At 42.2% G+C, this 15,829-nt stretch overlaps 1 protein-coding gene across 5 annotated transcripts in view; it reads right to left on the bottom strand.

Moving 5' to 3' along the window:
• Positions 1-15,829, bottom strand: part of HDAC4 (histone deacetylase 4) — a 467,144-nt gene that overhangs the window by 220,851 nt on the left and 230,464 nt on the right. For all 5 annotated transcript variants that reach the window (XM_084643125.1, XM_084643127.1, XM_084643129.1 and 2 more), the window contains one exon: positions 3,910-4,154. In XM_084643125.1, coding sequence (XP_084499251.1) covers positions 3,910-4,154 — 245 coding nt within the window. The remainder of the gene's footprint in view (positions 1-3,909; positions 4,155-15,829) is intronic.

Here is a 15,829-nt window from a genome sequence, read left to right as displayed (position 1 = left end):
GAACTAGCTTGCTGAGGTTTTACTCTAACGTTAAACATGTTGAAACTAGAGACTTCTACAATACCTTAACCTCTCGAATAACATGATACTATAAAACACAGGGTCTATCTCCATTTTGAGCTGAAGGTGTAAATTCCATCTCAAGTGGACATACCCACAGATTGAGCTAGCGTGCTAAACACACAGAGAAGCCACAGTGGTGCAAGTGGTGGGAAGGGCTAGCTAACCAAATTCATGCTTAGCATCTTGGACAGGTACAAATTCAGGATGGCTAGCCTCCGCCCCCCACCCCATAGCCACTCTCTCTCTTTAGCGTACTAGCTCAATCAGAGCTAGCGTAGGTATGTCCACTCAAACTGGAATTTACACTTCTAGCTCACAGTGCAGACATACTCATAGCCAACACTGCTAACTTCTGCTCAGAACTCCGATCTGTCATGCCATGAATCAGATACGTCTACAGTGCAAAAGGTTCAATCACTAGAGCAAATAGGAGGGGTCATAAAGGGAATCCCTACCTGGCATTGATTGGTACTTTGTTTGGCTTTGTTTTTCAGAAAACACTTAATTTTGAAGGACTTTGAGAGACTGCTGGCTTGCAATAATCTACACACAAATCCCATGCTAGCTTTCTCCAGAGTAACTCCTGCAGTACTTCTAAAGTGAGCAGGGAAGTCATTCCTCTCCCATACATCTTTGAAACTATATCTGTTTACAAAGCACTTGCTGATATTTCCTCAACACGCTCATACTTCAAGGTCTGCACTTATCCTGCCTCCAGCTACAAATGTCATATAATTAGCAGCAATATACCTGACTAGAACTTTCATTATGCAGCTAAAGATATAGTCATGCCCACAAGCACGCATACACACACACAGCAAACCCTGCCTTACACACTACAAGTTTAACAGAACTCTCTTGCAAACGCTGAGCATCTGATTTTCAAATCAAAACTGATTTCCTCTGAAAAAAGGAAGGGCACTAGCCCTTCAAATCAGGGCTATTTCTATGCCAAGTTTTACCTTTCAGCTCACAGCTTGCTTCCCTGTCCTGGTTGCAAGGTTATTTGTTTGCTTTATTTAAAAAAAAAATGGGATGAGCATTCCCCCTCATATTTCCTATGCTCCAAAACAGGTCAACAACAATAAAAATAAATTGCGACCATCACTGCTATCTTTGGCTGTGTGTTTCATTCAAGCTCTTGAATGAAAACTCATATAACCTTAATGGTGGTTGGAATAAATACAGCTGCCAGTTTTCCAAGGTTAATTCAGCCAGTCATTTTATTAAATATCAATTATTTTTAAATGTAGGTTGAATTATTAACAATGCAATAAAAACGTGCCAAAACTGCAAACAATGATTATGACAATAGTATAGTTTGGTTTAAAGGGACTAGCTTGTTCAATCCGTGATCAATTTTTCTTTATCATGTAGACTTTTATTGAAGTCATAAACATAAATTTTATACAAATTCGATGATGCACTTTTCCAAGATACATTCAACATGTACATTAATTGTGGAGGTTCCATGTGATATGTTGTTGTTTTTAAGATTATTAACGGCCTTATAATTAGGTTACTAGCAGGAATGTCTCCTCACTTGACAACCACCATACCTTTCGTACAGTTCAGAATGAGCAGCATTTTTCATGCTCAGAAACCCAGAGTGCAATTTAAGTCCGTGTTGAAAGTCAGTACTGTGGTACTGACCGTACCATTATTTAACATGTATATTGTGGTAACACCCAAAGGCAACTAACACCCAGATTAGGCCCTACTGTGCCAGACACTGTACATACACATGGTAAATGACAGTCCCTGCCCTAAAGAGATTAAGTTCTTAACACCACACACATGCATGCACACTGCTGATGATCCACACAATAGCTGGCACTAAATCTTCAGTTTAAGTATTACTGCTGACAACTTAAGTCAATTATGTTACAATGGACAGTAATTAACATAGGTCTATTCTGCTGTTTAGAAAGTCTGTAAATATAATATAGTACTTAACCTTTAAAAAGAAAGGATATGTGTGAAAAAGTTATAAGATTCAGGGTGCAATCACTTTTTAATGTTACACCAACACTATGTACCCTGTGCAATTCTAACCCCCCCCCCTTTGAGAGCAAAGCACATTCGCAATTCTGAAAACTGATGTTACCATAGCAATACTCTGTTACTCTGAATATTTATATAATGTTTAACATTTTCACTGTGCAACAGCCATCTTCCAAACTGTACCTCCTACTTCCATTTGTTATGTTAGCTTTCATTCTGTTTGACAGAACAGTTTAAAACATTAGGGCAGAGGTTAACGTGCACTTAATATTGAAAGTCACACCTCTCTCTCTCTCTCTCTCTCTCACTCACACACACCCCCCCCTTCCCACAAACCCTGCATGTGCTTTTGTGCTACTCTGGAGAAGATAACATCCAGGGGACTGCTTTATAACTTGCAGATGTGCAATGGACAACTTGTGCACTCGATTCTAACACCAAATTTCTCACATTAATCAAATTAATTAATGCTCCCCTATTCGGCACTCCTTACTCAGGCTAAGTTTCCTCTGCAGTTAATAGAGAATATGATCCACATAAAGTAGCTCTGGAATTCAGTTAACAATTTTTGACAACATGTCCTCTTCTCTTTTGTGGCATTTTAAAGGAATATGAGATCTGGCCCCATAAAATCCTGTGAACCCTACTGAAGACTGACTTTGCTAGAGGAGTAGAACTGTACTGTACTGACTAAAATGCTCTTTCGGTTAACAAACAGGAATGTTCACAAGATGAATTTATAATCTGGTACATTACCTACAACGACAAAGTATGACTACAGTTAATACTGGTAAAATATTTAAATTACATCATACTGCAAAGAAATTGAAGTCAGTATTCCTACTGAAGCTGTGTCAGGAAATCTCAGAAATCATAACTGATATTCCAACAATCCCATTCTGGATCAGAAACTTGGGTGTATTTTCACTGATGTCCACAGAACTGCACGTGTGGCTCTCAGCAGAGATAGGCCCCTTATGTGCATTATAATATAGATTTTAATGTCATTAACATTGAATAGCTTTAAACACTAGATGAGAGCACTACTAACCTAACCTGTGGCTTGATACTAACTGCTACCAAACATTGTTCCACATTTATATTACTGAAATGTTCACAGACCATTATAAAAACACCATATTTGTGCCCTGCCTCAAAGAGTTTATAAGCCATAGGAAAATAAACTGCAATGACTACCCCGAATATAGACTCTAATATCTCAATCACAAATGTTTACATTCAAACCCAATCCTTCGTTTGACTTTCCTACTGAATGCTACAAATATTGGCTATATAAAGCATCCATCAGGTGAGATTGATTTTGGAATCATATCACATACAAAATATTTTCCCTCAATCTAAAACTTATGGTCACTAACTTTTAAGTGCACTTTTACATTTAGATATTAGGCAGAACAGTAACATTGGTTTCCTACAAGTTCTATTCTCAATAGCCATTTTGTCAATAAAAGGGGCTCGGTTTCTTTATTTAGGCCAAGATTTTTCAAAAATGAAATCCTAACTGCAGGCTCCTAAATTCACACTTAGGCCTCTAAATAAGTGGGTTGATGGGAGTAGTTGGGCAGTTCAGCACTTTTGAAAGTCAGGCCACTTATTTAGGTGCTCAATAAGGACCTACGAGACTGGAACCTAAATTTAATCTCTCATTGTTAAAATGTTGGTACTTGGTTCTCTGTATTAAACCTATAGATATGATTCTCTAAACAGGGGTTACCAGTCCCACTGCTTCTCCTCCTTTCAAACAAGTTCATCTGCATTTAGAGCATTTTTTTAAAATTAGTATTTCTACCCAGTGCTCACAGCTGTGTTTCAATCACTTACTTTTATATGTTCATGTAGCTGAGCCTCATGCTGACGGGAAAGTTGCTCATGCTGCCTCTGGAACTCAGCTATAAGGATTTGTCTCTGAATTTGTTGTTTTTGTTTGAGAGCCAGGAGTTCCTGCTGGAGTTGCTGTTCTCGGAGTGTAGGTTCCGTCACTGGCATGGAAAACTGGTGGTCCAAGCGGAGATCCATGGGGACCGAAGTTGGTGCAACTTGCAAGGGCAGTGCTGTGTTCACATCAACTGCAAAATGGAAAAAAAAAAAAAAGAAGTCATCAACCTATTTCCCATTCAATAGTGAATTTAGCTTTGGCTTTTAGAAGACATTCTAGGAACCACAATACCTGATTCAAGAACACCATCTCTCTTATATTTCATATTGTAAAAGGACACACAATCTAGGTTTGACAATTTATTCACTCCCTGAGATGGTAGCTTGTTTTAAAAGCAAAACATGCCCTCTCTCTTTTGGAAAAAACCTGTGTTATCCAAAAACAAGTATAGCAAGGAATATGATGTATGGTGTTTTCAACAAATTGCACATGAGCTCTCTTGATCTCATTGCAAGTTTGCACCAACGAAAGTTTCCCAAATAAACTGGGTTAATAATGCTTTTAGCCAAAAGCAAGCCAGTAAGTGGGACACTGGGCTTTAGGAAAACTTGGTAAAATAGAAGTGTACACCTCAACTGCTTTATGCAGTGTAATTCTAGCCATGTCAGTGTGGATATTAGAGAGACAAGGTGGGTCAGGTAATATCTTTTATTAGACCAACTTCTGTTGGAGAGAGAGCCAAGCTTTTGAGCCACACAGAGCTCTTCTTCCGGTCTGGGAAAGGAGGTACTCCCAGCCTCACAGCAAACTGCAAGGTGGAACAGATTGTTAGCATAAGTAATTAGCACATTTATTGTAAGGCGGGGTTCTCAACCTCTCTCTTTCTGAGGCCCCCCAAACATGTTATAAAAACTCCACGGTCCACCTGTGCCACAATAACTTGTTTTCTGAATATAAAAGAGAGGGCCGGCACTAGGGGGTAGCAAGCAGGCAATTATCCAGAGGCCCATACCACAAGGGACACCATAAGAACGGCCATACTGGGTCAAACCAAAGGTCCATCCAGCCCAGTATCCTGTCTACCGACAGTGGCCAATGCCAGGTGCCCCAGAGGGAGTGAACCTAATGGATAACGATCACGTGATCTCTCGCCTGCCATCCATCTCCACCCTCTGACAGAGGCTAGGGATACCATTCATAGAATCACAGAATATCAGGGTTGGAAGGGACCTCAGGCGATTATCTAGTCCAACCCCCTGCTCAAAGCAGGGCCAATCCCCAATTAAATCACCCAACAGATTTTTACCCCATATCCCTAAATACCCCCCTCAAGGATTGAACTAACAACCTGGGTTTAGCAGGGCCAATGCTCAAACCACTGAGCTATCCCTCCGCGCATTCCTTATCCATCCTGGCTAATAGCCATTCATGGACTTAACCTCCATGAATTTATCCAGTTCTCTTTTAAACCCTGTTATAGTCCTAGCCTTCACAACCTCCTCAGGCAAGGAGTTCAACAGGTTGATTGAGCACTGAGTGAAGAACAACTTCCTTTTATTTGTTTTAAACCTGCTGCCCATTAATTTCATTTGGTGGCCCCTAGTTCTTATATTATAGGAACAAGTAAATAACATTTCCTTATTCACTTTCTCCACACCACTCATGTTTTTATATACCTCTATCATATCCCCCCTTAGTCTCCTCTTTTCCAAGCTGAAAAGTCCTAGCCTCTTTAATCTCTCCTCATATGGGACCCGTTCCAAACCCCTAATCATTTTAGCTGCCCTTTTCTGAACCTTTTCCAATGTCAGTATATCCTTTTTGAGACGAGGGGACCACATTTGTACGCAGTATTCAAGATGTGGGCGTACCATGGATTTATATAAGGGCAATAAGATATTCTCCGTCTTATTCTCTATGCCTTTTTTAATGATTCCTAACATTCCGTTTGCTTTTTTGACTGCCGCTGTGCACTGCATGGACGTCTTCAGAGAACTGTCCACGATGACTCCAAGATCTTTCTCCTGATTAGTTGTAGATAAATTAGCCCCCATCATATTGTATGTATAATTGGGATTATTTTTTCCAGTGTGCATTACTTTACATTTATCCATATTAAATTTCATTTGCCATTTTGTTGCCCAATCACTTAGTTTTGTGAGATCTTTTTGAAGTTCTTCACAGTCTGCTTTGGACTTAACTATCTTGAGCAGTTTAGTATCATCTGCAAACTTTGCCACCTCACTGTTTACCCCTTTCTCCAGATCATTTATGAACAAGTTGAATAGGATTGGTCCTAGGACTGACCCTTGGGGAACACCACTAGTTTCCTACCCCTCCCCGTTCTGAAAATTTACCATTTATTCCTTTGTTCCCTGTCTTTTAACCAGTTCTCAAACCATGAAAGGATCTTCCCTCTTCTCCCATGACAACTTAATTTACATAAGAGCCTTTGGTGAGGGACCTTGTCAAAGGCTTTCTGGAAATCTAATTACACTATGTCCACTGGATCCCCCTTGTCCACATGTTTGTTGACCGCCTCAAAGAACTCTAATAGATTAGTAAGACATGATTTCCCTTTACAGAAACCATGTTGACTTTTGCGCAACAACTTATGTTCTTCTGTGTGTCTGACAATTTTATTCTTTACTATTGTTTCAACTAATTTGCCCGGTACTGATGTTAGACTTACTGGTCTATAATTGCCAGGATCACCTCTAGAGCCCTTCATAAATATTGGCATTACATTAGCTATCTTCCAGTCATTGGGTACAGTAGCTGATTTAAAGGACAGGTTACAAACCAGCTAATAGTTCCGCAATTTCACATTTGAGTTCTTTCAGAACTCTTGGGTGAATGCCATCTGGTCCCGGTAACTTGTTACTGTTAAATTTATCAATTAATTCCAAAACAGCCTCTAATGACACTTCAATCTGTGACAATCCCTCAGATTTGCCACCTACAAAAGATGGCTCAGGTTTGGGAATCTCCCTAACGTCCTCAGACCTGAAGACTGAAGCAAAGAATTCATTTAGTTTCTCTGCGATGACTTTATTGTCTTTAAGTGCTCCTTTTGTATCCAGGGGCCCCACTGGTTGTTTAGTAGGCTTCCTGCTTTTGATGTACTTAAACATTTTGTTATTACCTTCTGAGGTTTTGGGTAGCTGTTCTTCAAACTCCTTTTTAGCTTTTCTTATTAAATTTTTACATTTAATTTGGCAGTGTTTATGCTCCTTTCTATTTACCTCACTAGGATATGACTTCCATTTTTCAAAATGTGCCTTTTTATCTCTCACTGCTTCGTTTAATGGTTGTTAAGCCACGGTGGCTCTTTAATTCTTTTACTGTGTTTTTTTAATTTGGAGTATACATTTAAGGTGAGCCTCTATTATAGTGTCTTTGAAAAGTGACCATGCAGCTTGCAGGGATTTCACTCTAGTCACTGTACTTTTTAATTTCTGTTTAATTAACCGCCTCATTTTTGCATAGTTCTCCTTTCTGAAATTAAATGCCACAGTGTTGGGCTGTTGAGGTGTTCTTCCCACCACAGGAATGTTAAATGTTATTATACTATGGTCACTATTTCCAAGCGGTCCCGTTATAGTTACCTCTTGGACCAGATCCTGCACTCCACTCAGGGCTAGATTGAGAGGTGCCTCTCCCCTTGTGGGTTCCTGTACCAGCTGCTCCAAGAAGTAGTCATGTAAAGTATCGAGAAATTTTGTCTCTGCATTTCATCCTGAGGTGACATGTACCCAGTCAGTATGGGGATAATTGAAATCCTCCACTATTATTGAGTTCTTTATTTTGATAGCCTCTCTAATCTCCCTTAGCATTTCATCGTCACTATCACTGTCCTGGTCAGGTGGTCGATAATAGATTCCTAGTGTTATATTCTTATTAGAGCATGGAATTACTACCCATAGAGATTCTATGGAACATTTGGATTCATTTAAGTTTACTTCATTTGATTCTACATTTTCTTTCACATATAGTGCCACTCTACCCCCCCTGCACGACCTGTTCTGTCCTTCTGATATATTTTGTACCCCGGAATGATTCTCCCCCATTGATTGTCCTCACTCCACCAGGTTTCTGTGATGCCTATTATATCAATATCCTCCTTTAACACGAGGCACTCTCGTTCACCCATCTTATTATTTAGACTTCTAGCATTTGTGTACAAGCACTTTAAAAACTTGTCACTGTTTATTTGTCTGCCCTTTTCTGATGTGTCATATTCTTTCTGTGAATGTTTCTCGTCTGATCTGGCCCATACTTTATCCTCTTCCATCCTCTCCTCCTGACTAAAACCTAGAGAATCTCTATCAATAGACTCTCTTCTAATAGAAGTCTCTGTCCAATCCACTTGCACCTCTGCAGCAATCGGCTTTCCCCCATCCCTTGGTTTAAAAACTGCTCTGCAACCTTTTTAATGTGAAGTGCCAGCAGTCTGGATCCACTTTGGTTTAGGTGGAGCCCATCCTTCCTGTATAGGTTCCTGCTATCCCAAAAGTTTCCCCTGTTCCTAATAAATCTAAACCCCTCCTCTCTACACCATCGTCTCATCCACGCATTGCGACTCTGAAGCTCTGCCTGCCCAGCTGGCCCTGTGCGTGGAACTGGAAGCATTTCTGAGAAGCTAAGTTGCTCAGACTTCTGCTTCAGCCCCAGGTAGCAGGGCTCAGGGCCCCAGGCTTCAGCCCCATGCAGTGGGACTTGGGCTTTCTGCCCTGGGCCCCAGCAAGTCTATCACTGGCCCTGCTTGGCGGACCCTCTGAAACCTGCTCACGGCCCCCAGGGGGCCCCTGACCCCTGGTTGAGAACCACTGTTGTAAGGGACCACCTAAGGTACTATGATCACTCCAGAGCTGACCTATCAGTCCTCATCCTCAAAGGAAACCTGAACACTTTCAAAAAAGGAGCCCGGGAACTTAAATGCATTACTCTGCTAGACACTAAAAATCATGAACTGAACAGACACTCTCCCGGAAGGGCGTTTCAGTGCAGGAGGGGGCACAGGACTGGGATATGGGGATGGGGTACAGGAAGAGATCAGAGGTGCAGCACTTACCTCTAGCGGCTCCCCAGAAGCATCAACATGTCCCTCCGGCTCCTAGGTGCAAGGACAGCGGCTAGGTGGCTCTGTGCAGTGCACTCTGCCTCCTCCCACTGGCGTCAACCCCCACAGCTCCCATTGGCCGCAATTCCCGACCAATGGAAGCTGCAGAGCTGGTGTTCGGGCAGCCCATGGAGCCCATCTGGCCACGCCTACGCCTAGGAGCCAAGGGACATGTTGTCGTTTCTGGGAAGTGCGGAGCCGGGTAGGGAGCCTGTCAGCCCCACCAACCGGACTTTCAATGGTCCAGTCAGCGGTGCTATCTGGAGCCACCAGGGTCCCTTTTCGACTGGGCATTCCAGTCGAAAACCTGATACCTGGTAATCCTAAAGAGGACCCACAGTTTAACAACATCATAGGAGCTGCACACTAAGTGAGAAACTCATATTAATCTAGGGAGACCTAGTACACAGAGTACTAACTGAAGACCTGATGTCAATTCCTGACTTCCACTGTTCTGATGGGTGATGCTGCCTAAGTAACTTTCTTCCCAATGCCTCAGTTTCCCCATCCACAAAAGGAGATGATATTGACCTTTTTAAAGATCTAAAGATAAGAGCTCGGTAGGGTATTAATATTATTACATACTTAATGCAAAACCGCTAAATTAAATCTATTTTATGGGATATAGTTGTGGCCAAAAATTTACAGGGAAATGGGAAAAATTCAAATGTCAGGTGAAGATCACAGATGTCCAAAGAACACTCCCTTTCCATGGGGGAAAAACCGTAGTGTAACAGAGAAGCACTAAATACAGTTCAGTGTACTAGCAGTTAATGCAGGGGTTCTAAAACAGATGGATACCTAGGAAAGCCACATCATACCCCTTTGTACAGCGTAGCATCTGTTGGGAGACGAGCCTTTGAATAATCAGGATCCAGGAATAAAGAGGGTATAAAAATGTACTTGAATACTTGGCATATTAAAGAATTAGTGATTTGGCTACTCAGAGCATGTCACTGAGAACTGGGAACTTTTCATAAAGAAGCAAACATGGCAGGTGTTTAGTGAAAACACTGCAGTAACATTGATCTCAATATATTTCCACTGTTTTTCCTTTTACAACCACAACCATCCACCATCATCTAAATATTCAAAATTGCAACCAAAATTCCAATTCTGTACCGAATATTACAGCTGTTTATATTTGCTGTATTTTTGATGTTTTGCTACATAAGAAAACTCAGTATCTCCTCTGATATGTTTATATTTATATGAAAACCTATATGTGTTCAAAAAAATCTTTAAAATATATGTAAATTTAACCTTACAAAAAATCCTTAGTCCTCTTCAGAACGATTTACTAAGTTTATTTACAATTAGAACATGCAACATCTTGGAAAATACTTCTGCTAACAAAACGTTTGTCAAATTATCGAAGTATAAAAATGTGGTCTTTGGGTAAATTTTCAATAATGTTTCTGCTTAGAACTACAAACATTTCAGGCTATCGTTTTTGATGAGACATACAGTGGTCTCATATAAGCCATTTTAACCTATTATAGGGTTTCAGTGGTACATGAGAAATTTCCTATACATGTAATGGGGAAATGCTGCAGCTGGGGGTGCAGCCATGGGGGGCGCACAGCCATGGGGAGAGCGCAGCCCCCACTCTGGAGCTAGCTGCAGCTGCGGGACAGGGGTGTATGGCCCTGGCTGCAGCCATGGCGGGGGGGTGCCTAGCCCTGGCTGCAAGACCAGGATGCGTGGCCCCGGTGAAAGCTGCAGGGCCGGGGTGCACAGCCCCTGCTGCAGCCCTCGTCACACCCAGCCGCAGCCAGGGGGTGGGGCGCATGGCCCTGGGCATGCACTGGCCTGGCACAAGCCACAGGGCAGCGGCTGCAGGGTCCTGGTTCCAGCCCCAGCTGCAAGGCAGGGGGGCACAGTCTCGCCTCCAGCCCCTGACAGCTGAAGCTGAAGAAGTCACGTAGGTCCGGTAGAATCACAGAATCTGCCCTCCGTGACTAAATCGTAGCCTTAACAATGTTCAATAAAGGAACAGAGATGCCTATAGTAGGTCACCATCTTGTAAATTTCTTCACATGAATTTTTTTCTCTGCCTGAGAAGCAGTCACTTCTCTGACTGAACTAGCTCAAGAAGGGATAAGAGAAATCAGTTGAAATGACTCAAAGGTTCTTTGATAGCAAATTTTACTCATGTGGACTGCAATATTTGACTGCTTATATGTCCTCTATAGAAAATAAACAGGGCTTTGTTTTTGCCCACATAACTGTGTTTGGGTCAGAAACTATTTGACAGAATCTGATGAGAACTGAGGCATGAAGCTAAATCTCCCCCAAGCAGCAAAGAATTAGGACAAACTAAAAGATGGATAACATCATGATTTACATAGAAGGGCAAATTGTTCTGAGAAACAAATTGGGGTGCGGGTCTATAAAGCACTTTGTCTAGGGAAAAATAAATCATTCCATCGTACATAAAACGGCCAGCTTGCTAACCATTCTAACTGAGATGCTGGCCACCAGAAAGATAACTAATGGTCATACAATACAAGGAAACGTCAACTAACATCTAAAATGAAAGCTTTCATTTTATGCAAGATTAAACTCATTCTACTTTAAGACTGGTTGCTTAATTATGGGTTTTATATCAGTCACTTCCCTATGGAAGTGAGACATGGCTGCAAAACAAGTTGACTTTGATGTGTCCTTAAATGTCACCTGCAAATATCTATCAAATATAAATACTAAGTTCGGGTTTTGTTCTAAATGCCCCACCGAGCAGTGGTAAGGGGAGTATTCTGTACACAAATCATCTTTTAAAATGTACTCTTCAGGGGTGAAAGTAACGTAGAGGACTTACCAGTACAGAGGCCCGACTCCTGGCCCCCAGAAGGGGCGGGGCCTTGGGCGGAAGGGGCAGGGCTGGGGGTCGGCTTACCCCAGCCAGCCCATCCACGCTGCCTGGCCCGGGCCGCTCGGGGCAGGGCCGCCAGCGGGAGGGGGCAAAAGGCGCAGCGACGTTAAAGCGCTGCCGCACCGGCACTTTTACATTGGCTACATATGTGCCAATACTGGCGGCCACTTCTTACAGGTACGCCATACCAGCCTACTTGCACCCTGGTACTCTTCCTATCTCCCTCTCCGCACTGGTCTGGTCATATCCAACAGGATGGATGGCCAGCTCTCACTCCAAAGCTGTATTAGGCCATCAACATAAATACCCTGAAAATACCATTCACAAATATCCTTCATCATCAAATAGGGGTGATTTTATTGGGCCTTCCATGGGCTTAATGTTCTTCAATGTTTTTATCCATTATCTGGAAGTAAATATAAAACCACTACTGAAAGAAAATATTGAAGGAACGGCAAATAATGAGGAGGCTAAAACAGTCATTCATGGTGATGTGGATTACTTGGTAAGCTAAGGCCATTCACACAAAATACATTTTAATACAGCCAAGTGCAAGGTCAGACAGCTAGGAACGAAGAATCCAGGCCACATCTACAGAATGGGGAACTGTATCCTGGAAAACAGTCACTCAGAAAAGGATGTAGAGGTCATAGTGGACAAGCAATGCGAAGTTGTGGCAAAAAGGGCTAACACAAGCCCTGGATGTATAAAAAGGGGATCAGTGAACAGGAACAGAGAGGTGATTTTTAACTCTGTATATGGCATTGGTGAGACCATTACTAGAATGCTGTGCACACTTCTGGTGTTCACATTTAAAAAGGATGTTGAAAAATTGGAGCAGGTGCAGAAAAAAGCCACAAACACAATTTGAGGGCTGTCTTACAGTGAGAAACTTAGGACGTGTCTACAAGGTGGGGTAATATGCTTTTGGGGGTGGGGGTGTAATACCAACAGTGCACTAACAAGTTGTGCATTAATTGGCTCATGTAGAACCTGCTCGTAACACAGTGAAGGTTGCCTAGAGAGCAGTAGGGAACTTTCAGGAAACACCAACAGGGTCTACACAGACCAATTAGCATACAACATGTTAGTGTGCTTTAGATACCACATGCCTGTGGGGTGCATCATCCCACTTGTTAGAAATGTCCTTTGAGTGCTCAATTTGTTCAGCTTCTCAAAAAGGTGATCAAGAGCTGATTTGAATTACAGTGCATAGGAACCATCACAGAGATGAAATACTGGGTAAAAGCTTTTTCATCGAGCAGAGACAGACATGGGAAACAATGGCTGGAAGCCAAAGCCAGACAAATTCAAATTCGAAATAAGGCACAAATGTTTAACGGTGAGGGTGATTAGCCACTGGAATAAACTACCAAGGGAAGTGGTGGAGTCTTCAATTTTTGTGTCTTCAGATCAAAACTGGACACCTTTCTGGAATGTATGCTTTAGTTAAACACAAATGATTGAGTTAATTACAGGGATAAATGGTTGAAATTTTATGGCCTGTGTAATATAGGACATCAGACAGTAGATGATCTACTGATCCCTTCAACCCTTAAACAAAACAAATCTATGAACTGTTCTGGAGCCTGGTTCTGTCAGCCCACCTAAAACTGAGACCTCTAGGACCGAGTTCCCAGGTAGTTATTGACTTCTCAGCCCCCTATAAATAAGGGAAAGGAAACTGCAGCTACCGCTGAAGATTGGTTCTGGACCTTCTCCTATATGATGATTTTATGGACCCTGACTTTGCACATAATCAGGTAAATTGGAGGAAAATAGTGCTTATGCTCTGAGAAGGTTTCCGTCTCCTTGTCCAGTTAAAAAAATGTGATCATGTATTTAAAAAACTGTACTGTAATGCAAATGTACAAGCTGACAGCATTAATGTTGCATGGATAGCCTTAACTTTGACATTTCTTGATTTGTGATAGCTACACAGACAGTGCTAAAGTGCTGTCTTTTACATGATGTGCTGCTTTCAATGGGGCACCCCTGAAGGAATGAATGGAACACAATTTTTTTTTTTTTTTTTAAGAGAAGATGATTGTTTCCAGGAATTTTTAGTCTTGCATTTAAAGGTGGGACATGGAGGAATAGTGGACAGGTTTAGGAAGAGATTCCTGTGTATAGGTGAGCTGCATGGAAAAAGGTCTACAGATGACAACTAAAGCAGAATATGAAGGGGGTGGAAGCTGTGGCTTAGGCTGAGGTGCTCCACTGCCAGAACTGTCTTAGACATTTGTCAAAAGCAAAGCTTTGTCTGGAAAAGCAAACTCTTATCCACCCCATCAAAAACAGCACACTCTGCAAGGGAGCAGAGACTATTTTGGGGGTACAGTGATTCCTCACTTAAATTCCTCAGTTAATGCTGTTTTGTTGTTACGCTGCTGGTCAATTAGGTTATGTTGCTGATCAACATGCTAGTTTAAAGTTGCGCAATTCTCTCTTATAACGTCGTTTGGCAGCCGCCTGCTTTGTCTACTGCTTGCAGGAAGAGCAGCCTGTTGGAGCTGGCTGGGAGGGGTTTGGAACCAGGGTGGGCTGGCAGCCCCTCATCAGATCCCTGTTCCCCTAAGTTCCTTGTGCCGCAGACTACCAGCAGCCTATCAAGCCAGCAGTTCAGCTGTCCCTGCCACGTGCTGCTCCTGCTCTCTGCCTTGGAGCTACTCCCCGGAGTCTCCTGCTTGCTGTGCAGGGGTGGGAAGGGAACAGGGGGGATAACGTCAGGGTGTCCCCCCTTTCCCCCCCTCCTTCTGCACCCCACTTACCCCATATAGAGCAGGGTGGGGACACGACAGGGCTCAGGACGGAGGGAGCTTCTGCAGCAGCTTCTGTCTCAACTTGTTGATCTACTTAAAAAGGCAGTGTACTTAGAGTGGGGTCAGTGTACTTAAAGGGGCAATGCGCACCTCTCTCACACACACACACACTGTGTATGTCTCTGTCTGCCCTCCCTCCATTCATGCTGCCTTGCAGAGTATGAGACTACATTAACAACAATGGGTTAACCCTTGAGGGCTCAGTTGACTGCTAGTTCATCATTTAGCAGTAAGGCATTCCTGGGAAATATCCCACCCTCTGACTTCACCACTCAACCAAGCTTCCCAATCATCATCTCTGAGTACCAATATTAAATTATTTAAAACTTATACTGTACACACACACACACACACACACACACACACACACACACACACACAGAGAGTCTTTTGTCTGGTGAAAAAAATTTCCCTGGAACCTATTCCCCCCTTATTTACATTAATTCTTATGGGGAAATTGGATTCGCTTAACGTTGTTTCGCTTAAAGTCACATTTTTCAGGAACATAACTACAATGTTAAGCGAGGAGTTACTGTATGTTTAGAAGTGGAAACCATTGAAATGGAAAGTAAATTACGGTATGAAAACTAAGACAGGGAAGACAGACAGACTTACTCACACTATGGACTTGTGCAGTCTATCTGGGAAGAGAGGTATGCTGGATTTTTTTTGTAAGCAAAGTTTTCAATTTGCCTAAATTTTACCAGTGACAGTAGCAGGTCAAAGAAGTGTTTCACATAAGCTGATATCCAAACTATACACAGGAACAGAGATGACATGACTGACACCATCAGTGAAATGCAGCCACGTCCAAGGTGGAATGTAGCAATTGTTTACCACACAAAAATGTAGTTTAGCAGATGAAGTTACTTGTATTAAAGAGAGAGAGAGATTCTCCAGATGGAAGTATTGAGGGAATTTACATGAGCAAAAGGTAATTATCTAGCCCAAGCACTACAGACTCAGAAGAGTGTTCTACCTAATGAATCACCAACACCACTTTCTGCAGCACCTAGTTGTTCCTAGAGGTTTCCCATATAAGAACA

The sequence above is a fragment of the Lepidochelys olivacea genome (assembly GCF_965140295.1).
Source record: "Lepidochelys olivacea isolate rLepOli2 genome assembly, chromosome: 11".
In the NCBI taxonomy this organism is placed as follows: domain Eukaryota; kingdom Metazoa; phylum Chordata; order Testudines; family Cheloniidae; genus Lepidochelys; species Lepidochelys olivacea.
This window is presented reverse-complemented; position numbering and strand designations above follow the sequence as displayed.